The 23,899-nt window shown below is 46.8% G+C and overlaps 1 protein-coding gene across 2 annotated transcripts in view; it reads left to right on the plus strand.

Annotated features, from left to right (window-relative positions):
* Positions 1–23,899, plus strand: part of Gnal (G protein subunit alpha L) — a 127,870-nt gene that overhangs the window by 25,713 nt on the left and 78,258 nt on the right. The window contains exons 1-4 of one of the 2 annotated variants that reach the window (XM_055622477.1): positions 13,504–13,648; positions 13,868–13,940; positions 14,837–14,891; positions 15,036–15,155. In XM_055622477.1, the coding sequence (XP_055478452.1) occupies positions 13,504–13,648; positions 13,868–13,940; positions 14,837–14,891; positions 15,036–15,155 (393 nt within the window). Of the gene's footprint in view, positions 1–13,503; positions 13,649–13,867; positions 13,941–14,836; positions 14,892–15,035; positions 15,156–23,899 lie in introns of those variants that run through there. The other variant, XM_055622478.1, reaches the window with a different exon arrangement.

The raw sequence follows: 23,899 nt of genomic DNA on the forward strand, positions 1-23,899 counted from the left end.
GGGGTCATAAGCACTAGGGGTGAGCCTATTGCTTTTGTTTTGTTAAAGTGACAAGTTGTAAAACTATCTCCTAAATGTTTATATTTATGCCCACAGACTAGCTGTCCTCAGCCTTGATCGGAGGAACTTCCCTTTGCAGAAAATGAGGGATTGTAGAGAGAGCTGGCTAAGGTGCTAAGAACAAGTGACTGCTGGGTACTCATCCCTAAGAAAGACAGCTGTGTCACCTCCTCGGGGAACATTGCAGCAGAGAAGACTCAAAGGTCCATGAAATGCTGTCTTATGGGCATGACATGGCTGTGTTGCTCTTGAGCTCACAACAGCTGTGTTTGCCTGCATACAGCCTGCATGAGACCGAGCCCACAAGCATGCAGTCATAGATGAGGAAGGGTCCGTGGGTCATGCCTAAGGGAACTAATGGCAGTTGAGGGCTGCTGGGGGAAAGGAAGTCTTTGTCTTTAGTGAAGTAGCCACTGGTGATATCCACTCCCCTGGATAGCTTCAAACCCACGCCCAAATAAGGGGCCTTGGTTAAATCCAGTGGGTCACAAAGCAAAAGCAAGACACAAGTGAGATGGGATTCCCCAGGAGGAGAAGAACTGGTGGAGATGGAAGAGCAAAGGTTAGGAGGTGTGACAAGAGTGTATTATAAGCATACATGAAATTTTCAAAGAATAAATTGATTAACAATTAAGTATTTAGAAGAAATAGCAGGAGGCAGGGGGAAAGAGGGTCTGCTGAAAAGGAGACCTGGAGGTGCCTCCTCTTCCCTCTGCTCTACCTTGTGTCCCACAAAGACGCTCAGCGTCTGTTCTAACAAGTGGGTTATCCCTTGAAGTGTCCTCAAGGTGGTGCTGTTGCACAGAGAACAACCCTCTCACTCACCTCCCGGCTAGACAGAAAGTTAACAATCTACCAAGTGCCTTCGTGTGGTGCAACCCTGTGAGACGGCTGCCCATCCAAGTTCAAGTCTGAGTGGGTCCCGGGTGCCTCTCACTGTGACAAATACCTGGGAAAATCAACGTAAGGAACAAAGGGTTTATTTGGGTCCATAAAAGTGCTTAGGTCTGCAATTGAGTGGCTGAGTTTCCAACGTTCAATGAGGAGAGCATAGTGAAAGGTGAGTGGGTGGAGCAGAGGCCTCATGACAACCACAAGCAAAAGACTCAGAAAGACAGGAAGGTTCAGGGACAAATACCCTTTGGGAGCATGAGCCTCATGACCCACTTCCTCCAGCTATCTCCCATATCCTGAAGTTTCCAGTACCCACAGAAATAAGGCCTTCAGCTAGGGGCTGAGTCTTTACACCCAGGGGTCTATGGGACATTCTTAGTCTATTGACATTCTTAGTCAAACCATAACAAGGGTAAACTCAACAGCACTGTCACACAAGTGCTCCATTTGACAGTGCCAAGCCAGGTGGTTAAGCTACTCAGAGGGTGCCCTGAGCTGGGCAAGAGAAAGGCTAGTTGCTGAGCAGCTGTCCACCCTCTCATTGCTGTGCTTTCTTTCTTTCTCTGGAAACATTTTTTATGAGAGAGAGAGAGAGAGAGAGAGAGAGAGAGAGAGAGGAAAGAAAGAAAGAAAGAAAGAAAGAAAGAAAGAAAGAAAGAAAACCCAAGATGTGTGTCACATGATTCTGTATATTCCTGGACATTCTGATCCACCATACAAACACATCTGTTCTAAAAGAGGCTCTCAGCCCCATACAATAACGGGGAAGAAAGTGACCTCAGCATCCTCAAGCATTTGTTCAAAGGACATGTATCTTTCTAGAAACTCTGTGGTCTCCTGGTGCCAGTGACTTAGGAAAAAGAAACAGTCGTGTCCCTGAATGAATGGGTCAAATTATGGAGTATGCGTTATATCAATCCAGATGCTCTGGGTCTGAGGCCCAGAGCCAGAGCTGGGAGGCCTGGCCCATGTGAGTTCCTCTCAAAGAGCAGTGAGCGCTGGGAGAAGTTAGACTGGCTTGCACCCTGTGTGGCATGGGACTCTGCAGGCTGGCTGAGGCCACTTCCGATCCTGTGGTATGCTCAATAGGTAAGATTTGGGTTCCAAAGGGAGCACACCTAACTCTGAAGGAAAGTTGCTCGGGACTTCTTGTTCACTTGCAACCATCAGGGGTCTGACAGGCTCCTAAGAGGCAAACATGGAAGACTATCCCCTATCCTCTTCCCCTAGTCCTCAGAAAGGGGGAGCCCTCCTCCCCAACCGACTGACTCCTCACTCTTCTTTTGGATTGTGTTCTCTTCACCACCCCTTTGAGCCTCAAGCTCTCTGCCGTAGGCTTTGCATCTTTCCAGGCTACTGGTTCATCTTCCTTTTGAGACCACAGAGCCTGAAAATGTGCCAGGACTATCTATACAGTTGTACAGGTTTGCAACTAAACAAAGGCACTGACAAATTAGGATGGGGGACTGGGAATCCTTTTCTCAAGCCTTGCCTAGAGGAAGGTGCTGTTTGATGGGAGCCCTAGGAGAAAGTAACAAACTATGTAAAGCAGTTTAGTGCAGGGTAATTTACAAAGGTGCGGTGGCAGGGATGTGTGAGGGCGGCAGCAGCAGCTCCTCCATGCCACATTGATCAGGAATGGCTTTGAGAAAGTGACCCAGGAGCCAGGACAGGGAGTCAGGGAAAGCCTCCTAGGACAAAGGGGCAAATCTCCAGAGATGCAGAGAAGACAGGACCTCCAGAGCCTGCTCAGGGCAGAGAAGCTGCCTGCCTCTCAGCCTGGAAATTCAAATCTCCCTGCAGCTTGCAGAGTTTTTGCACCCCTAGCTACTGGGAAGTTCCAGCCTATACTGCCAAGTCAGTGCTGCAGCATGGACACAGCTGCATGAGATGCCCATTTGTTCCTCCCTCCCCACCCATGAGACCCTGCGCAAAAGGAAAGACTCTCCCCAAACCACAAATCTGAGCTGTCACTCCAAAGAAGTTTCCCTCTTCCATATGAGCAAGCCTGCAACTACAGGGAACCCTTAACTTCCTGCCTTTCTCAGCAGCCAGCAATTGCATACACACACATGCGCACACACGAACACACAAACACACCTAGGCACACAGCACAGGCTTGCAGAGGCCTGGGCCAACCTAGTCATGAGCATGGCCGCCTAAAGTTCCAATGATCCCAATCCGTGCCTGGGCTTTGTTATCGTTTGGGGGAGTTTTGTTCTGTTTTGTTTGTTTTGTTTTCACTCCTCCAGGATCATATTTATACGCTGCTTCTTTCTGCCAGTCACAGGGTCAACATTTGTTCATCCTGTGGCTTCCCTACCTTTGGTTATAATTTTTCTGGAATGAGAAAAATATATACTACACCACTGGTGCATTGCCGGGCCCTGAGGTTGTGAGCGTGGATAAATGTTATCCGTGACTTCAGCTATCATAATAGTCTAGTCAGGGAGAATAGACCTGGCACCAGGTTCTGTGAATTCTATCCAGGTTCCAGTGGGAACACATAGAGGTATGTGTGCCCGGTTCTAAACGTGTAGAGAACAAGATCCCTGCTTTCCTAGAGAGACTTCCAGTAACTGTGTGAGCCACAGTTTTCCTCAGGTTTAAAATGATGGGGAAAAGGGAGCTGGCTTCCTGCACCTTATTAACCATTACTATACATCCTCTTGGATGTCAGCCTCTGTGGTTTCTCTTTCTTCTTTTATTTTCTTCCTTTTTATTTTTTCTGGTGTAGGAGACTGAACCTCCAGCCTCGTACCAGCAAGCCTTCACAGGCACCCCAGCCCTAGCTCTAGTTTAAACTCTTGGAAAGAATTGCAAAGCTCAGCCTGTAAAGCATCAGTTGAGGAACGCTACTGTGCACAGATGGGTATCAAGGCCTCCCACTCATTCTTCGCCAATTGCCCTGCAAGTTTGAGGATAGCGAATTTTCTGAGAAAAGGGCATGGTTGGCACCTGGGATAGAATGAGTTTGTGTTCTGTTTAATTTCATATTCAACCTGACACTCTATCATGAAGGATTTGGTGGCTTTAAACTCTGTAACTAAACCAAATTCTAAAAGAAACCAGTTGCTAAGGCAACTGGGCAGAGAGATAATTAATTCAACAGTCATTATATGCAGATTAACCTCCCTAATGAGTGGGAATGAAGGTAGGCTTGTTCAGTGTTCATTCTGCAACAGTGGGAAAAAGAAAATGGTGTGGTTGCCTGCAGTCTATAAGGACCCTGGTTCCAGGTCGTCCTGGGAGTGAGACTCTCCCAGCTGCCCAGTCCTCATGTTACCTTCAGACAGAACTGTGGGCAACAATGTACATCATGGGAGGACCAAGTAAAGGTGCAGGAAGTCAGCCCCGTTTCCCTGTCCTTTTAAACCTGGAGTGAGCACTAGCTCACACAGGTTACTGGAAGTTTCTCTAGGAAAGCAAGGATCTTGTCCTCTACACATTTAGAATTGGGCACACATACCTCTATGTGTTCCCACTGGAACCTGGATAGAATTCACAGAACCTGGTGCCAGGTCTATTCTCCTTGACTAGACTATTATGACATCTGAAGTCAGGGATAACAATTATCCACACTCATAATCTCAAGGCTGTGCAATGCACCAAGGGCGTAGAATATATATTTTGTACATGCTTTCATAGGACTATGGGTGCAGCTCAGTGGTAAAACAATTTCCTATCAGGGAATGATCCTAGGTTTGATCATCAGCACTGTAGAAATAAAATCTAATTTTAAAAATGTACTTCGTGACAAATGGATGATGAAAATGCTACACTTTAAAGAATGCACATGCATGGCCTATGGCCACCCTTTTTTCTATACACTGCAACCCTCTAGTGAGAAACTAAAATTGAAATAAACATGCCTAATGAGAAGGAAGCTGTTCAGAAGTCAGAACTGCAGGAGGTGGTAACGAAGTACTCAAAAGGCTAAAGCAGGAGGAAGGGCCCCACAGCCTGATATTTGATCACATTGTGAACCCCTAGATTGTGTGCTGGAAAAACCCGTTTCTTGTTGTGGTATGGCTCATCCCTAGTGCACGCCTTTAACCCAAGAGCTTTCTGTTCACTGTGAATAAGTACTTGCAGTATGGCTCAGCACTAGCACACAGCTTTAATCTAAGAGCTAAATAAAGTCAACTGTAAGTCAAGAGGTGGAGCAAGTGGCCAGTCAAAAGGGAGTGAAATAAGTAAACAGAAAGGAGGGACATGGAACTGAGGGTGTTTAAGAAAGTGTGGAGGAGAAAGGGCCTTTTCCTCCTGGGATGTCAGCTGAGTAGGAAGGTCAGCTGGGGCTTTCTCTGCCTCTCTGAGCTACAAGGCTCTCACCCCAGCATCTAAGTCCTGAGTCTTCATTGGTAAAAATCGAATGATTGGGATTTTCTTTCTTTACAACAACAGAACCATGATTTTGAGGTCAGTCTGTGCTATAGAGTAGTCACTAGTTGTTGTTGTTTTTTTTTGGGGGGGGGGGGTGGCCTGGCAGGGGAGGGAGCAGTTTAGCTGGGAGAAAACCTTTCTGAATCTATAAAGCTCTGTCCGCTCTCCAGAAGAATCTCTCTTGCATTGAAATCATGCTGAAGATTCTGCTTGTCCTTTTTTTATTCTAATAAAATACTTACATGATGTACCATTTTAACCACTTGTAATTGTCCCATTCAGTGACACTAAGCATATTTACATTGTTGTAAACTGTCCCCACAACCCATGTTTAGAACTTTGTCATTCTCCCAAACTGAACTCTGTCTTCATTAAACCCTGCTTCCTCCTCCCCACCTCCCAGCACCCAGCACCATTCATCCTTTGGTGCATATACACTGTCACACTTGGCTTTCTGATTGCCTGGGGTAGAAATGTTGCATATTCCCTGTTCAAAATACTTTCCAGATTTCAGATGTCTTTAGACTTTGGAATATTTGTATACTGTTCGGACTTCCTTTCCATTGCTGTGATAAAACACTTGAAAAACAACTTGGGAAGAAAGGGGTGTAGATAGCTTACACTTCCAGATCACAATCCATCGTTGAGGGAAGCCAAGGTAGGAATTCAAGCAAGAACCTGAAGCAAAAGCCCATGGAGGAATGCTGTTTACTGGCTCACTCACAGACCCATGCTAAACTACCTTTCTTTTACAGCCTAGGACCACCTGCCCAGAAAATGGTGCTTCCCATGGTAGGCCTCCTACATAAGGCAATCCATGCAACCCTTCACAAACATGTTGACAGGCCAACCTAATAAAGATGATTACTCAGTTGAGACTCTTCCCAGGTGATATGGACTGTGTCGGGTTGACAACTAATGCCAACCGGGACAAATACATAAACATCATGAATATTAATGGCTTTGAGATAAGGCTCAAATTGTAATACAGAATTAACTCCTTTCATGTACACCTTATGTACATAGCCTGACATTAACTTTAGGTTGTATTTTTAGTGCCCTGTGTGTCAAGCTCAACCTGTCACTTGAGGTCAGGGGTGGAATTTTCCACTGAGTTAACATGTCAGCACCCAGAAAACCTTAAGGTTTCGTAGAGTTTAGGTCTGGAATTGTGAATTAGAGGTACTTCACCTATAGCTTGTCTTACATTGCCTGTTCACGAGCATAAGAAACGTATCATATGGTTTTCTTTAGTTTTCATTTATTTATTCATTCATTCATTTATATTTTTGAGGCAAAAAAAAAAGGTCACTCTGAAGCTCAGGGTAGCCTAGGACAGCCCACACTAATCTGAAACTGGTGTCAATCCTCTTGCCTCAGCCTTCTGCGAACTGAGATTGCAAATCTCATGAATCACCATGCATGGCTTGTTCTCAGTACATGATGGCAAGTGGGGAGACTAAATGTGTTCAATTATATGAGCCTCTATTGCACAGACATGAACTGGGATTCTGTCAGCCAGCTTTCCTCACAATCTATTGTCATGTGATTTGCCACACATGACACACATGATTTGCCATCTTGTATGTTGTATGTTGCCAACATACAAGAACAGATGTACCCAGGTCCACAGCCCAGAACCGGTATGTTACTGCTGGGATCTGTGCCATGACATCTCTCACAGTTCTAGGTCTCACATGAACTTTCATCAACACGAGAACAGTATCCAGCATTTAAAATGCAGAATGCATATTCCTCTATTCCTCTCTCTTCCCACCCCCCAACCCTGACCCAGTAAGGAGACTTTGTGGAATTGCATTCACTTTATAAGAAAGAAGGTAGGTTTGGAAATAGAATTACTTGAACTAGAACCATCTCTAAATGCTGAAGCTATTTTTTTGATCATAAAAATATTCTTTAAAAGGTATGCTTTGTTCATGCAGCTTAGACTTGTTTGCAAAGTGCTTATGTTTTATTTCATCTGGCCATTGTTAATTAGTGAAGAAAGAGTATCTGTCAAGCTTGATAGACTGGGGTTATTTTTAACTTCACATTAGGGTTCCTATATTTTTATTAAACAACTTACATTTGGATATCTGCTGGAGTTCAAAAGTCTGCTAGACTTCTTAAGGTTGAAGAACAAGACAAAACCATTAGGGTGATTGACCGTGTTCTGATGGGGCCTCCTGCTACATCGCCGAGTCCTTTAGTTTTATGTGTGGCTTGTAAAATATATTTCAAGTGTCATTGTGATACATGCAGTTTTTCTAAAATACTGTAGTCCCCAGAAGGGCCTCTGGCAACCTCAGAGTTGGTGTTTGTCAGAATCTGATACAAAAACAGATTCTGAGGCCACAGCTTTAGCTGTCCCACAGCTGTGAATGTTTCAGGCTACCAGTGTCTCATTCCAGACACACAGACAGACACACACACACACACACACACACACACACACACACCTTGGACAGCATGTGAAAGAGAAAAAGGCTAGGGTCTCACTATCCCTTTGAGGGCTTATTTTCAGTGACCAGAAGACACACTCCCTCCCCACTAGGCTCCGCTACTTGAAAGTTCTGCCACTTTTCACTACTGACGTAGCCTGGAGATCAAGCTCTTACTAACAGACAGGCTTTTGGCAAACACTTAGTCATGCGTGACAGAGCCTGGTCGAGTTTGGTGCCTTTCATGGGGTTTCTGGACTGAAAACATGGATGGTTCCATTCTTCTTGCAAATCCACTTTGATGGCGTATTTTGTTGTGCTGAGTTTGTCTTTTAACGTATTTGGTGGTCTCTTACCTCGTGTCCTACGCAGCTGTTAAACTCTGTGTGACAGAGAATATTCTAACAGGGACACTGTAATCCTGAGTTTTGGACACAAGGAGGAGTCAGTGACATTTACCATTTACCACATCAGTCTCCTGACTGATGTGCTGCTATTTTGATGTTTAAAGCTGCCAGTTGCTAATCCTTTATGGATCACACCTTTCACAGCTGCTCCATATTACTTCTGTGGTAGGAGTAAGAAAAAAGGAGACACATCATCTCAGTAAATTTTAAAATATTTGATCTCAGAGTATGTACAGAAAAGGAAACTTGAAGCTATTTCTCCGCTTTTCAGATAAAAAAAAAAATGTTTAAATGTACCATAATACTTTCCATGTGTATTATAATTAGGTCATACGGGGATCTTGGCTGCTGAAAGCGAGTGACAGCCTGTTTCCACCATGACACTAGGTGGTATACAATTTGTCGTGCAGGGATGCCAGCACTCAATAACCCTGTGCTACAGCATGCTTTGTGAGCTGGTCCTTCTGGCTGCAGCTGTGAGCGCTCCAGGCACTGTCCTTGCTGAGTTAGCGACTCCTTAGCTTCCCCAAATATTCTGTTCTTAGAACGTTTGATGAGCCCACACCTACTGCAGGTCCTACTGCAGTTTTAGTCTTTAATATCATCAAAAGCACCAACACAGCAGAGCAACGAGCTAAATTATTCTCATTCGCATTCAGCGCCTGGCATCGCTTGTGATGCATTACTTGGCTCATTTTTCAGATTTGCTCTCGCTTCCTGAATCTAGGGCTGTCTCTAATTGACACAACTGCCCTGAATGTATTTTTTTAATCTACTTGCTAATTAATTTTTTCAGCGAACTGCTCATAATGAGAGGTACAATCCCTTCTTGTTTGTTATCCTCGACTTTGTTTCCAGCTCAGGAGAAATAAAAAGGCTGTCATTCTCTTCAGAGTTCGCCATCTTCAGTCAGAGAGATTGAAGGGACCAGAAACTTTTAAGTCATTATTTTAAATTCGCAAAACGAAAATGTAAGAGGTTTAAATCAGTCTTTTGAAACACTCTACCTGCCTTTATCCTCAACAGTGAGAGAAGCACCGTTTTGTTACCTTTGTCTTTGGCCCTCAAAAGCCATTCCTTTCACATGCCAGAGCCTTCCTCCCTTGCTCTTTTCCCTGCTCCCATCCGCTGGCGCCCTCTGCTGGTAAGGTTCGTGGGGCTACCCTTAGATCCTGCAGATTTGTGTACCTGCCCAGGGAGCCTCCCCGTGCCCTCTTCAGGTTGCCTAGCAACAGATGCTTTCCTTCCCCTGGCAGCAAGTCACTTTTCTGAATAACCCTATAGCTCTGTTCTGTGGCTCACTGGATCAGCCAGGGAGTGTTCTGGATTCTGGTTCAAAGTTTGGAAACATGGATGTGGATCAATTCTCTAGGCTGTAAGAGCAAAAGAGCAGATAATTGGATGTAAATGTTTTTAAAGGTTGAGGGCCAAAAATGCAAGTCAGTAGTAGAGCACTTGCTTACACAAGTCTCTGGACTTGATTCTGAAAACAAAAGAGAAGGAGGAGGAGGGGTGGGGGAGGGAGGGAGGAAGGAAGGAAGGGGCTGCCTTGAGCTCCTGTTTACTAATAGGTTGATATTGGCTCTGCATTTTTCACATTTTTCACTGAATCGCTGAACAAATTAGGCTTCGTCACGATTTAGACTAGAGCCTGAAAGTTGGCACAGTACGCTGATGGACGCACAGTAGGTCGTATTGAGCAGTCATCCTCCTTAACTCACTTAAAACAATGGTGGTAAGAATTCCTATGTATTGCACTAAAGAATTTCCTAGATACAGCACCTAGGCCAGTACCTGCCATCACTCCATAGGTGAAAGCTGCTTTTCTAGTTTGTGTGATATCATTATATTGGTTATCTACTCACTTCCTCTGTACGGTGTGGTTTCTTTTTCACTGAGTCGGTGTATTTGATCTTAAAATTGTATAACCCTAATTTACATATCTGATAAAACCATAATCTTTTGCTATACTTTTAGAGTATCTGAGTAATACACTATCTTAAATGTGTGTGTTTGGGGGTTTCTAATTTCCCCTTTGTAACTTTTTGTGAAATCTGTTTTGTTCCCATCTCTTTCTAAATAATTTATAGATATCTTGGCACTTAAAAATTGACGAATCCTTACAAAGCTACCCACTATGCTATGCTATGCTATGCTATGCTATGCTTTTATGTTTCACCCTCACTTTCTACCTGCCCTAATAATTATGGTATCTGCTGGGTTGAAACATGTGCGGACGCACTCACAGATGTGGCAACTGTGCTGAACAGTTTTCTACAAAGCCAGACCTTTCAATGTAGTTCCGAATGGAAAATGGTACTCCGTGTTTACATATGTTGAGAAGCTGCTGCTTTTGTTTTTAGAACAATTATTTCTATTCTCAATATAATGCTACACTGGAGAAATAGTTAATGAATTTAAAAGGTGGCCATGGAATTCCTGTCACAACAGCCCATGCTTCGACTAAGAACCGTCTCCGGATTTCTCCTTGCATTCAACAACTATTCCCAGTGAGTCTCTGGCTGAGACACGGCAGTGGGTCCAGGTGTAGGAAGTGCCCAGCCTGACCTTGAAGGCACCCACAGTCTAACAGAGTTACGATGTAACAGGAAGCAAACCATTTCGTGCAATGTGATAGAAGAGATGAAGAAGAAGCATGGGCCCTATGAGACATAGAAAAGGGGTTCTAGGTGTGTGTGATGGCTAATTTGGTCGTCAATTTCACTGGATCTGGAATCACGTAAAACAGCAAGGCATCGGGCACTACTGTGAGGGGCTTTCTTAATCAGATTGTGTGAAGCAGGAAGACCCACCCCAAATGTGGGCATCCCGTCAGCTGGTAGCTCAGATAAAAGGACGTGGAAGAGAGAAGCTTTGCCTTCACTCTCACCAACAAGCTCATTTATCCTATTCTTGAAGCTTTCCTTTGCTGACATTAGAAGAAGCTTTTTAAATCTTCTAAAATAAACTGAAGACCAGAAGCTCTCCAGGGATCGGCCAGGTTGCCAGCACATGCCTGGGACTGCTGACTGGGACATTCAGGCTCGAGGACTGAGCAACTAAGATTCTCAGCCCCTCAGTGTCAGCCCACGTTGTCAAACTACCCAGACCACATCATGTAAGCTACTCTAATCAGTCCTCTTTAGCATGCATTCATGGCGTCTGTTCTGTTCCTCTACACGGGCCTACAAAGGGGACAGTGAAGCCAAGGAGCATAACTAGGAGTTGGCCCAGAGAAGGGGCCATGGGTACCCCCAAGAGAAGAGCAGCAAGACACCTGAACCTACCTAGTTAGGAGGGAGGCGTGAGGGAGGGTGGAGAAGCAGAACTTGGAGCTGGAGAGTCAAGAAGAACCAGGGAAGGAGTTTGCAGGTGGGGACAGCGTTATAGTCCGACCAGCAATGTGAGGGCAACACCTCTCGGACTGCATTTGATTAAGGCTGGAGGCCTTGGAAACAGGCTACCAAAACTGTGCTTACAACGAGTGGCCAAATACCACAGTGGTGGGAGAGGACAGGATGTGTATTCAGAAAACACCCAACAGAGCACAGAAACTTTTTTGTGTTTGCAAAAAAAAAACGAAATAAAACAGGATCACTCCCATTCCGCACAGTTTAGAAAAATCCAGAGAAAGGAGGGAGAAGGAGCAGGTTGGAGGTGGCCCAACAGTTGTTACATCTGGGGAGAAAGGATGAGCTGGGAGCCACTAGGTGGAGGAGATACGCAAGTTTCAACAAGTGGGGTGTGGCAGTGAGAGGCCAAGATTCCAGGAGACTGGCCTCGCTGAGAGGACAGAGTCTGGAGGCCCCTAAAGCTACTGGTGATTCCGACGAGCGTGTTCTCAGCTCAGGCCACTGCCAGGCGACCTGAGTTTGAAGTTGCAAGAGGCAGGAGAGACGATCAGGACAGGAGCCCCAGGAAGAGGAAGATTGGTGGAACCAATGAGAGGAGAGACAGAAGGTCTAAGTTGAGAGAGAGAGAGAGAGAGATTGGAGAAAGTGTCTGAAAAACAGAAGTGATGAGACAGACAGAAGGGGAGGGACCAAGAGGGCTTGGTTGACAGAGGGATGAAGAGACCCAGTTAGCGGCTGCTGTCTGAGACACAGGCCAGGGGTCCTGCTGATAGCAGGGGAGAGTGGGGTCTGGAGAAAGCTGGACAAAGGGGACCATCGACTTCTTGTGGTCTTTAGGACTTTTTCTGCCTCCATGTCTCAGTGTTAGATTCCAACACCTGGACCCAGTCACCTCCTTCGTCCTCCTCATCCCCTGCTCTTGCACTGTGAACAAAGCAACAGAGCTCAGCAGAGCGAACTAACGGCTCCCAATCTCAGTCACAATAAAAGATCAGCAGGTGCCAGTCTCCTGTCCCCCATCCATTCCTCGGCCTTAAGGTCAAGTTCAAAACCACAGTGTGTTCTGGAAAAGCTGTGACACCATTCGCCAGGACTGCAAAGGAAAACAGGGGCTGGAGTTTGGCAAAGACGGGCTGGAAAGGTGGTAGCGGGGGCGAGCTGGAATCGTCGAGAAGAGAAGGGAGCACGCGCGCTGTGACTGGTGAGCCTCCTAGCGATCCTCCCCCCGATAGAATATGCATGATCCCGAGTCCCCGCTCACCTGGGAGCAAGGAGGCGTCGGAGCAGAGCGAGGAGCCCGTGCCCAGACGCACTGGGGCGCGGGCTGCGAGGGAGCCCACGCGGGCCGGCGTGTAAGCCAGCGCCCCTCGTCCCTCCTCTGACCCACCAGGTTAGGGGAGACGCTCCTCCGACCCCCTAAGCCAAGTCCCATCCGAGTCCCCGTCTCCTTTCTGCGGAGCGGGACCCGCTGGAGAAGGGCACGCCAGACTGCCAAGAAGCAGGCCGGCCTAGCAAGTGGCCAGAGGGGCCCAGCGGGGAGCCTTTGGTGCGAGCTGTGGCCCTCGGCGCCGCGCTTAGCCGCTCCGAGGGCAGGACCCCGTTCTCGGTTGCTCACCGCCACCACCACCCCCTCGAGCTACCCGTGGGACGGTGCTGAGCCAGGCGCCGGCTGAGCCCCAGTGCCACCGAGCCGCCTCCGGCAGAGCCGGGCGCCGTCTCCCTGGCAGCTCCCTAGGACGACCCGCCTCGAAGGAGCGGCTCCCCGGGCGCAGCCAGCCTCCCGGCACCGCTGGCCGGCGGGGCGCGGCGGGCAGGGCAGCAGGGAGGAGCCCGCGGGGACCAGGACAGCGCCCTGAGCGCCGGGCAGCGGAGAGGCCGTCGCGGGAGCGCACGCCTCGCTCGGGCGCTCGCCGGCTCCGGTGCGTGTTCCCCCGCGCCTGGCGGGAGTGCCAGCCGGCAGGCATGGGGTGCCTGGGCAACAGCAGCAAGACGGCGGAGGACCAGGGCGTGGACGAGAAGGAGCGCCGCGAGGCCAACAAGAAGATCGAGAAGCAGCTGCAGAAGGAGCGCCTGGCTTACAAGGCGACCCACCGCCTGCTGCTCCTGGGTAAGGCCGGGGTGTGCGGCGGCTCCGGCCCCCGGGATCCCCGGGTGCGCGGTCCGGGGCTCGGTGCCACCCGTGACACTGGGCACCGCCGGGCCCCGGAGCCCGGCCGGGGCGAACTCCTACGAAAGCGCCCGCGTCAGGGCAAGGGCACGTTGGGTAGCAACAGGATGACCCGTTAGGAGGACGCGGATGACTGGATGACTTTCTGTTTGCTCACAGGGGCCGGCGAGTCCGGGAAGAGCACCATCGTCAAACAGATGAGGATCCTGCATGTCAACGGCTTCAACCCCGAGTAAGGAGATCCAAATCCTGTGTCCGCCGCTTTGTCCCAGCGGTCCTTTTGATGGTGTGGTATATCTGGGCGGCGGGGAGGTATATCTAGCGTTGAACTTGCTCCGTTTAGGCAAACCCTTCTTCGGCAATGTCTGGTTTTAAGAAGTAAACTGCTTGCCAAAATACGATTTGTTAGGAATTCTTGGGGGGAGAAACTGCTCTCTAACACTGGTTTGGCGCTGAACCCTCTGCCAATACATTGATTGTTTACTCATTAGTATCTGAGGCGGAGGCCCCTGGAAATCCAAGGATATTGAAATCTGTTGCATAAAATGGCGTGTTAGCTGGAAACCATCTATGAGCATCCTTCAGTTTACTTCGGCTCGCCTCTAGACGATTCACAGTACCTGGTGCAACGGGCTGATGAAAGCTGTGACTGCACCGTGTTGGATGGTTTAGGAACTAATCGCAAGGAAAGCTGTCAGTACACATTCAGGGCAGGCACGGGTTTTGCCAAACGTGGTTTCGGTGTTTTGTTTTTTTTCCCAATCCTCAGTTGGTTGGGTCCACCAACGTAGAACTGCCCACAGTAAGCCTAAGTTATCTGCTACGGCTTCTAACTGTGAACACAAGGGACCCGGATTGAGTAGAACTGTAAAGTCAGGTTTGTACGTGATATCCATAACAATTGTGATTCCGGGGCCCTGATGGGTGTTTGAACTGTAGGTTTTTAAAGCAGATACATTCCATTTGTTGAGAGCAGAAATTGGAAGGGGGGGACGAGGTTTGCATTTGGGGGTAAGAACTTGGCAGATGCCTTGGAGGTTGGTACTGACCTCTGGCGAACTGAGCTGTGTGATGCTGCCGTCAGTGAGAGGAGAATGAAATTAATAGCAACTCTCTCCTTCCATGCAGGGAGAAGAAGCAGAAAATTCTGGACATCAGGAAAAATGTCAAAGATGCTATTGTGGTAAGGATCCCCCCAGTGTTTGTGCACCTGGAGTATAGAGTAGGCGGGGTAAACCCGAAGTAGAGATTTCTGATTACCATTCATGGGACCCTTAGGTGTTATATATCTCTCTCTCTTCTGTTTTTCTCCCTCATCCTATTTTAGACGATCGTTTCGGCAATGAGTACTATAATACCTCCAGTTCCACTGGCCAACCCTGAAAACCAGTTTCGGTCAGATTATATCAAGAGCATAGCCCCTATCACCGACTTCGAATATTCCCAGGTAAGAAACCCTGTCCTGAAATACTTTAAGTAACAAGAGGTGGGCCCATTTCTAATGAGGTTGCTTCCTGGAAAGGAGCAAAACCTCTCTAAAATCCAGCCCTTACGGGTGCTTCTTTTGTGCTTGTCAAAAAGAGTAAAAACAAGAGGATTGTGAGCAATCTCCTTATGGATACCTGGTGGCTGCTCATCAGGGAGGCAGCTTGTCTTTCAGAAATGGCGCTTGTCTTTCAGAAATGGCGGTGGCGCTTTTCCCCATATGTTTTTAAAGCATTTCCACATACTACAAAAAAAAAAAAAAAAAAAAAAAAAACAATAATTACATGAGCAGAGAGAAAAGCTTACGGGCTTACGGGTATAATTGCCTCTGTGGAAATAACAGAAAAAAAAAAAATAAGAGAAAAAAAAGTGTATTTTCTTAGGCTTTGTGTCCATCTGATCACAGGAGCATGCTCTAAGCAGCCCAGGCCAGCAGTCTGTGTGTATCAAGCAGGATACAATGAGGTTTACATCTGCCTCGCTGATGGCTGCTGCCTGTCATTCCTGCGCCGGCATCGCTTGTGCCAGAGTGAGGCCGAGCAGTGCAAGTTGTTCCTTGTATGATTTGCACTTGCCTGGTGGTGTGATGTAGCAGACTGGACTCCAACTGTCGACGAAGTGTCTGAGACAGTCATTTTTGCCTCTGTTGTAGCAAAAGAGCATCTTTGCGTGTGCATGGTACACCCAGGTATCTGTCAGTGCTCTATTTCAGAGTTTTCACTGCCTGGCAGGTGGTTTGCAGATACCGCTCCTCCAAGTACCCATTTCACAGACTCCACTGTGTAAACAAAGGCCTTGTTCTGCTCTGGCTTAAAGGCCTGCTGCACCTGCTGCTCCCTCTCCTCCCCTCCTCTTAAAGAGCCTTCCTTTGGGCTCCATATCCAGTTAATGGATAACTTGTTTTGTTTTGTTTTGTTTTGTTTTGTTTTGTTTTGTTTTGTTTTGAGACAGGGTCTCTACATAGCCCTGGCTGTCTTGAAACTGACTATGTAGACCAGGCTGGCCTCAAACTCACGAAGATCTGCCTGCCTCTGTCTCTGCCTCCTGAGTGCTGGGAGACAGTGCACCCCACACCTGGTTCACAGTGTCCTCTTAAAGAGCTTATATTTTCATCCTTCAGTATGCTTCTGATAAGTATGAAAACATAGCCAGAACTACCTGAGCAATTTCTGAAATGCAGCTAAGAGTGACAGCATGAGTAGCAGAAGTCTGGCATCTGCTGTGAGACACATGGGCTCTGAGCTATGTCTTTACGTATGGATGGTTGGAACGGGGTAAGGAGATGGTCAGGTGGGTGAACCGTAGCGGGATGCTTCTGCCACAGCCGGAAGCCTCCTGGTTGGAGCTGGGGCTGCAGGGTATCCACTCCATTCTCTGCAGCATTTTGTGCCCTGGGGAAATCGCCCAAAATTATAGCCCTGGTTGAGATCAAGACTGCCATTCTCATTCAGCCTCAGACGTGGACTGTCCTGTCATAGTTTTCTAAAGTCATTTATTAAAGACCTTACATATGCCTGAGCACCTTCCTTTAAGATGTCATTGCTAGCGTATGAGAGGTTAAGACTGATCATTTGGTTCTGCAGCATTTTCTGTCTGTTCATGAGCACTCACAGATGATTCTTTCCTTCTTAAAATCAGAGACCCATGCCTCTACCGTGCTGTCTTGGGCATCCTCATAAATTGTGGATGTGCCTTTTGGGTTAAATTGTATGTAGTTTAATGAAAACATAAAACTTGAGGAACCGCTTACTACATGTGCATATAGTTTCATAAAATTGTCACCATAAACCACATTTCACTATCCGTTAAGTAGAAAAGGATTCGATGAAAACAAATACAAATGAAATTGAAATGCAGCGCGGAGGCAAAACTCTTTTAGGTGTTGTTCTGCTGTTTGTGTGTTCATTGTTATTTTTCTGCCCTAGCATTATGTGGGTTTTTATGTCCGTGCTCACATGAAATGAGAGTGTTTTATTTATCATTTTAAAAACCTAGACTTACATAAATAAGAACTTAATATTAATAGATAACATTGTTTCTGAAAATGCTACATCTTGTTTAAAATGCACTCACTCTTCAGAGACTTTATTCTGTAGTGCTTGGAAACATTCAAACTACTTATTTGGTATGCAAGAGTGTAGTGTAGAGGGTGCTCAGTGGCGTTGTGTTTTATACAGGATGCCAGCTAGGTGTGAAGAACGGAGTGTAGGATTGTGGGAGGCCAGCGCTGAGGTTAGATGGCCACTGTGGAGCTGACTGAAATTATCCAGACATGAGATGGTGGGTGATCCGGTGTGGAGTGTCTTTCACTGGGACAATGAAAGGGTCCTACGTTGGGATATGTTTTGGATGTGGAGTCGTTCATATGATCTGACTTTTGCATGTGGGTAATGAGCCTGGATTTCTGCACACAAAAGAGAAGCAGGTTGAGGAGGGGGAGGAATGAGAGTGATGAGAAACTGGAGAGCACCAGGTGTGAGCATGTCGAGCATGTTGTGCAGGTGTGTAGTGAGGAGGGTGAAAGGTGGAGGTCTTCTGCCCAGGGATTGTGTGTGGAGCAGGGCGGGCATTTAAAAAGGCTCCGGAGTAACACTAAGGAGATGCCCAGGTTCCAGGTAGCTAAGTGGCTGTCTAGGATATCATGGCAGGACACCATGAAGCCAGAGAAAACAGAGCAGGAGTGAGGGGGCCCCAGAAGAACCATTCGAGATTGAAAGAGAATGTCACACAGGCAGAGTGAAGAAAGTGGATCTAAGTAGGCATTTCGAGGGACATGGCTTTTGTAGCCTAAAGGTCAGCAGTGACCTTGGCAAAGATCAGCTGGGAGAATGCTGACAAGAGAAAATGGAGACAGCAAGAGTACCCTGGACTTGCTGCAGGCTCTGCCTTTAGAAAATCCAGGAAGCAAGGACCCAAGGGGGCAGGAAAGGCTTAGAGAGTTTCAAAAAAAAAAACTTTATTTATATGTGTGTGAGAGAGACAGCGAGGACAGGAGTAAGAGACAGACATCGGGGAGTGTGCATGCCATGGTGCACAAGGGAAGGTCAGAGAATGATTGCGGGTAGTCAGTTTCCAGAGAATAAAAGATACAGAATCACATCTCAACACACGTGACCTGTGCTCTTTAGCAAAGGGGGGGGGGATGACAAGGAAATGAGGCTATTGACAGGGCCTGGTCTTTGACAAAGTGTAACAAGATGGGATGGAAAACTCAAAGAGATGGTGCTTGAGTATGAGGAAAGGCAAAAGACAGCAATAGACCAGGGTAAGATGGTAGATTTGGGACAGGAAAAGGAAGGAAGGCTGGCTTGCAAAGGCCTTTTAAAACAAACTGTTAAAGGAAAGTAGCAAATGTCTGTTAAGTAAAATTTGTCTCATTTGGGAATTTCCACAAACTGCCCCATCTGTTGTTTGTGGTATTATTAATGGAGGGGATAAAGCTATTGTGCCCTTGAACCCAAGTGAAACCATTTTTCCTTTTACTAGCCAAAAGTGCAAAAGGAGATTTCATTCCAGTTGTCAAGAGCAAATAACTCCACTTATCCTCACAGCTACCTGATGAGCTGTTTGCTGCCTATAACATGAAGTTCTGGAGGCAAGGCAAGCACCATATGCTAAATGTTAATATCAAATGAAACAAGTGCAAAGATTCTCTCCAAAAAAAAAAAAAAAATGTGGACAGAAAAAGTGTGGCCTTTAAGGGCAAATAATTAATTAACAGTTGTGTAGCTACAGTTTTTGTTTTTCATGAGTACATCTTGAGTTTAGGTCATCCTGGTTTGAAAGGATTACAAAAATCCTTTCATTAGCTGGTACTGTGTACCTGAAATCAAATTTTATATAGCATCCAACACATCTACAAAGGAAAAAAAAAGTCTCAACAAATAGTTAAGCAAAACAGCTTAAACTGGTTGATCAGTCACTAAATAGGCAACTGTTAATGGTTGTTCCTCACCCCAAAAATCCTTCAACAGTAGGCAAAGTCACTGCTGAGGTGAATTCCCTATTGGCTTGATTTATTTGTCTTCAAATACAGACGTTGTACTAGCTCTTTTAAAAATGTGCTTTATCGGGATATGTTCAAGACAAAGAAGGGCTTATAAGAATGCAAAAGCAGAGCTGGTGTAGGGTGGTGGGGTACACCTGCTGTCCTAGCATTCAGGGCAGGGAGGAGGGGCTGAGGCAGGAAGACTGTAAGCTCCAGGGCAGGCTGGCCTACATAGCAAGTTTCAGAACTGTTGAGATTCTCACTCAAAAAAATGAAAAGAAGAAGAGGAGGAGAAGGCAGGCAGGCCGAACAGAAGCAGTCTGACCCGTCAGTCAATGCTTTGTCATCACCACCCGGTAGTTCCAAAGACAGCAAGTCCACCACAGTTCTGTGACCAACATAAACCCAGGGAGCAGAAGTTACTGCTTCCACTCCCCCAGTGAGAGGTCAGTGAGATCCCTACAGCTATTGTGCATTTGGTCAGCCCCAAGGACTGGACAAGGAGCCAGGAGGTAGACTTTCCCCGCTGTTACCTTAACCATGTGACCTCGAGCTAGTACAGTTTCCCCACTGGGTCCCTCAGTGTGTCCACATTAAATCTGGAGTAGAGCTGGGATCCCAGACAACATGTTGGGTCTTAGCTGCACCTCCCTGTGTAATTTGTCTTCTGCTTTTGAGACAGTAGGTGTGTATAGCCCTGGCTAGCCTCAAACCACTCTGCAGTTCAGGCTAGCCTCAAATAAGGTATCCTCCTCCCCTGTACCAAGATTACAGGCCTGAGCTACTATATCAGGCTTAAACTTCACTTTTTAAAAAGAGGCTCTAGGGCCGGACATGACAGTGCATGAGGCCAGTCTGATCCAGGACAGCCAAGACTACACAGAGAAACCCTGTCTCAGGAGCAAGACAGGGCAGAGGACGGGGCACTTCGATCCAACCCAAGACCTCACAAATGCTAGCTTGGCACTTTACCACTGAGCCCATCCCAGCCCCCCCCCCTTTATGTTTTCTGTGGAGCAGGAAGAGGGGTTGATAGGAGTGGGTGGCCAGGGAGCTGTGATCAATCAGTCTGAAGCCTGCTGTGTAAGCCAGAGGCAGTGAGTTCTTTCATGACAGCCCAAGCTACAGCTATACTCAGATTGCCAACCTCGTTAGCCTAGCCTCAAGTCAGTCAACCCTGTTTGTAATCTCTGAAACACAGCTGAGGAAGTACCCTCCCTCCCACCGCGCCCCTTCCAGACTCGAAACTAAGTTCAGTCATGGGTTGTATACACTGATAATGTCACAGAATGTCTGTTCATCCAGAGTCCGACAGAATCTCTTGTGTCAATGTTATCTCACATTGAGTGTGAGATGCCAGTGGACAGGCTGATCAGGATACCATAATATTATGGAAACATTCTAGTGCAGACAACAAAATGGCAGCCCACACTTTAATTCAAAGCAATGGTTATCTGTTTTTGAAGTAGCTACCCCCATCCTTCACTCCTAGGGACTGGCTGCTCCTGTGCTGGTGGAGTGGGAGGGAATGGCTGCCTTGAAGGAGCCACAACAGTGCAAGACTATGGGCCTGGGTTGCCTCCATGCTGTCAAGGAGATTGAAGCATGGTCAGCAAGGACCATCTCTGCATTCTTACTGGGAAGGAAGGAAGCAGTAGAAGGAGCACGATGTCCAGGGGGCATCGCACCTGGCTGACTGTGCTCACAGCTCAGGCTTACCAAGTACTTTCTGTGTGCCTCTGAGTCCATTCCTTCATTGCTGCATCAGAGGGGAGCATGCCAACTACTCTACTCAGCTGTGACAGGATTAAATATAGTGATGCCTATGAGGCAGCCGCCTCCTGAGAGATAGATCTTTACAATGAGTGACCTTGCTCTGTGAGAGAGACAGGAGGTGGAGCCTGGTGAACAGTATCCTCTGATTCCAGCTCGGGCTGTGGCCCTCATCCTCAGGCCATGTCATCCAGCCTGGAGGTCCTGGTGGTCTAAGTAGCTACTCACTCACTAAGTAGCTACTCAATCACTGACGACGACTCCTTCAATCCACAGAACTAACAGACCCCAGAGCTGTCCCACCCTCCCTTAGGCAGCATTCACGAGCAGTCTCTTTTGTCCCATGCCAAGAGCCAGGGTCCCCTAAACCTCACAACACTCCTAAGGGAACTCACCTTGTATCACAATGGAGACAAGCTAAGAAACTCTGACCTGTGACCTCTGACCTCTGGCCAGCTGAGAAAACAGATTTCATGAGGAGAATGTCCCAGGTACCACGGTTAATTGGCTTCATCTCTCTCTCTGCCACCAGCTGTCTCTGGTCCCACTCTGCCACATTATTTTCACATTCTTTATTTTTCTTAATTTTTTTTTTTTTTTAGAGAAAGGTTTTGTTTTGTTTTTTGTTTTCTTATCTTTTCTTTTGTTTGAGATAGTCTCATAGAGCCCAAGCTGGCCTCAAACTCAATATGTAGCCAAGGACGACCTTGAACTTCTGTTTTCCTGCTTCCACCTCCGGAGTTTGGGGACTGTGGGTGGTGCTGCCATGCTGTTTATGGAATGTAGGGTTTGTGACCAGAACCCCATGCACACCAAGCAAGCAGCCTACCAACTGAGCTTGGTCTCAGGCTCTTCACTTAGATCTTCACAAACAGACGCTGTCACCCCTTACCTATTTCCATCCACCTTTATCAAGCTGTCTGACCCTGTGGCTTCCTCAAGATGCTTGGGACTGACCAGGCCTCGCTGGATCTGGTGCGGATTTTGTTGCTGTTGTTTAACCTTATTTTTAATTAAAATATTTATAATATCTTAGTTAAATATTTTAATTAAAATAATTTGTTTTGTGAGGTGAAAATGTCTGTCCATGTTTTCACACAAGATTTCACAAGTCCTGGCTAACTCATCTTAGGATCCCCCATGTGTCCAGCCAAAGGGGGAAGGGCCTCCGGAGACAAGCATGGCCTGAGCTGGAAGATAACCCTGCTCAGTACCTCACATTTGGAGAGACAGGTTCTTTGTTAATCAAGCTTGTCAGCATTTGGAATTTTTGTAAAAAAAAAAAAAAATACTTTGACCGCCCTAGGGTATATTCTCTGTTTTTTGGTTTTTGTGGGGTTTTTTGGTTTTTTGTTTTTTTAATCTCTGGAAAAATTCCTTCTAAAATGAAGAGGGACTCTGAGGGCAGAAGCAAAGGGCTCTTTCGTTTGAGGCCAATCTAGAAACTATCTCAAAATAATAATAGTAATAATAATAATAATAATAATACAAAAGAACAAGCTTTCTCTAAATGTGCACCTTTGGTTTTGCTTTGTTTTGTTTTGTTTTTCTTATTTCTGGGGTTTGGTGAGTGGCAACCACTCCTTAAATGTGATTTCATACAGATAACATACTTGAAAATGAAAACAGTGGCATCTGTTGAGAGTGAGGCCTTAGAGACATTTGGCAGCTCCAACTAAAAGAGAGAGAGCAGAGATGAAGAATGAAGAGAGAACCCCTGGCAAATGAGTTTAGCTTCTCTAGCCATCTGGGAAGCGTGTGGCACCTGGCCGATGTAGAAGACGTCCACTTGGCTAGCAGGTGGGAGGGGGTGTTGGTCCCCTGGCTCTACCCAGACACTAGGTAGAAAAGTGAAAGAAGGGGTCCCACAGCTGAGCTTGCTTCTCCACTGGTGCTTTAGCAAACCCGGGAAGTGTCTGGGGGCAGAGATGAACCCTCTCAGTCTCAGATGCTTGCATGTGACAAGCATAGGAGGGTTCACAGGTGTTAGGAGCACACGGAGATTGCCTTCCTCCTGCGCTAAGGAGAGATCTCTCCCACCTGGAATCTCCTCACTGATGTGAACAGAGCAGAGGCAGAGAGTGGCTCCTTGTGACTGAGGCTGAGGGCATTAACCACACCTGAGAAGAGGGCAAGGACAGGCCAGTTGTGTCAACTACGGGGATGTTCCCCCTCACGCTTCACAGTGGTTCTCATCCAAAGGGAAGTGTTTGTTCTTATTGGAAAAATGACTCTGGAATTCAATGCACTTTCAGTGGAAAGGTGTTCTGAGGGGCTGGCATGGGGCAAAGGGCATTTATCATACCAGAAAACTCCTGGGCTTCAGACGGCTTGTGTCAAATACTAAGGAATTTCGGTGTTTCATAAGTTTTAGAAATGTCTCCTAGGACTGAATGTGTGTATGTATGCTCTCTCGTGTGTCTGCACACATGTCTCCATCCTTATCAAAATGTTCTCTTGATAGTTTTAGCACAGGGGTATGCTTGAACCACAGTAAATACTCAAGGGGGAAACTTGCTGGATTCTTTGGACTCTTATAAATCCTACAATGAGCTGGAACATATAGCTCCATAGTAAAAGCCCTGTTTAGCATGAGGAAAGGCCTTGGATCTGGTCCGTTACATCTTGGATAAAATAAATACTGTGAAGAAAGTGAGAAAGGATGGAGACCGTTCTGCCCCACGCGTGGTAACGCACACTGTTGTATGCATCTCAGAGTGAAAGCTGCTGCTCACTGTGGCTCAGATGGACTAGTGTCCTGAAACTATCATGGGAATGTTTGTGTAAGACAGGAGAGCTGGGCATGGTGGTGCAGACAGCAGAGACAGGCGTATCTCTGTGAGTTCGAGGCTAGCCTGGTCTACACAGTGATTTCCAGGCCAGCCATGGCTATATGGTAAGAGCTTCTCTCCAAAAGAAAAAAAAAAGGAAGGAAGGAAGGAGGG

The sequence above is a fragment of the Psammomys obesus genome, unplaced genomic scaffold (assembly GCF_907164565.1).
Source record: "Psammomys obesus unplaced genomic scaffold, mPsaObe1.curated_primary_1811, whole genome shotgun sequence".
NCBI lineage: Eukaryota > Metazoa > Chordata > Mammalia > Rodentia > Muridae > Psammomys > Psammomys obesus.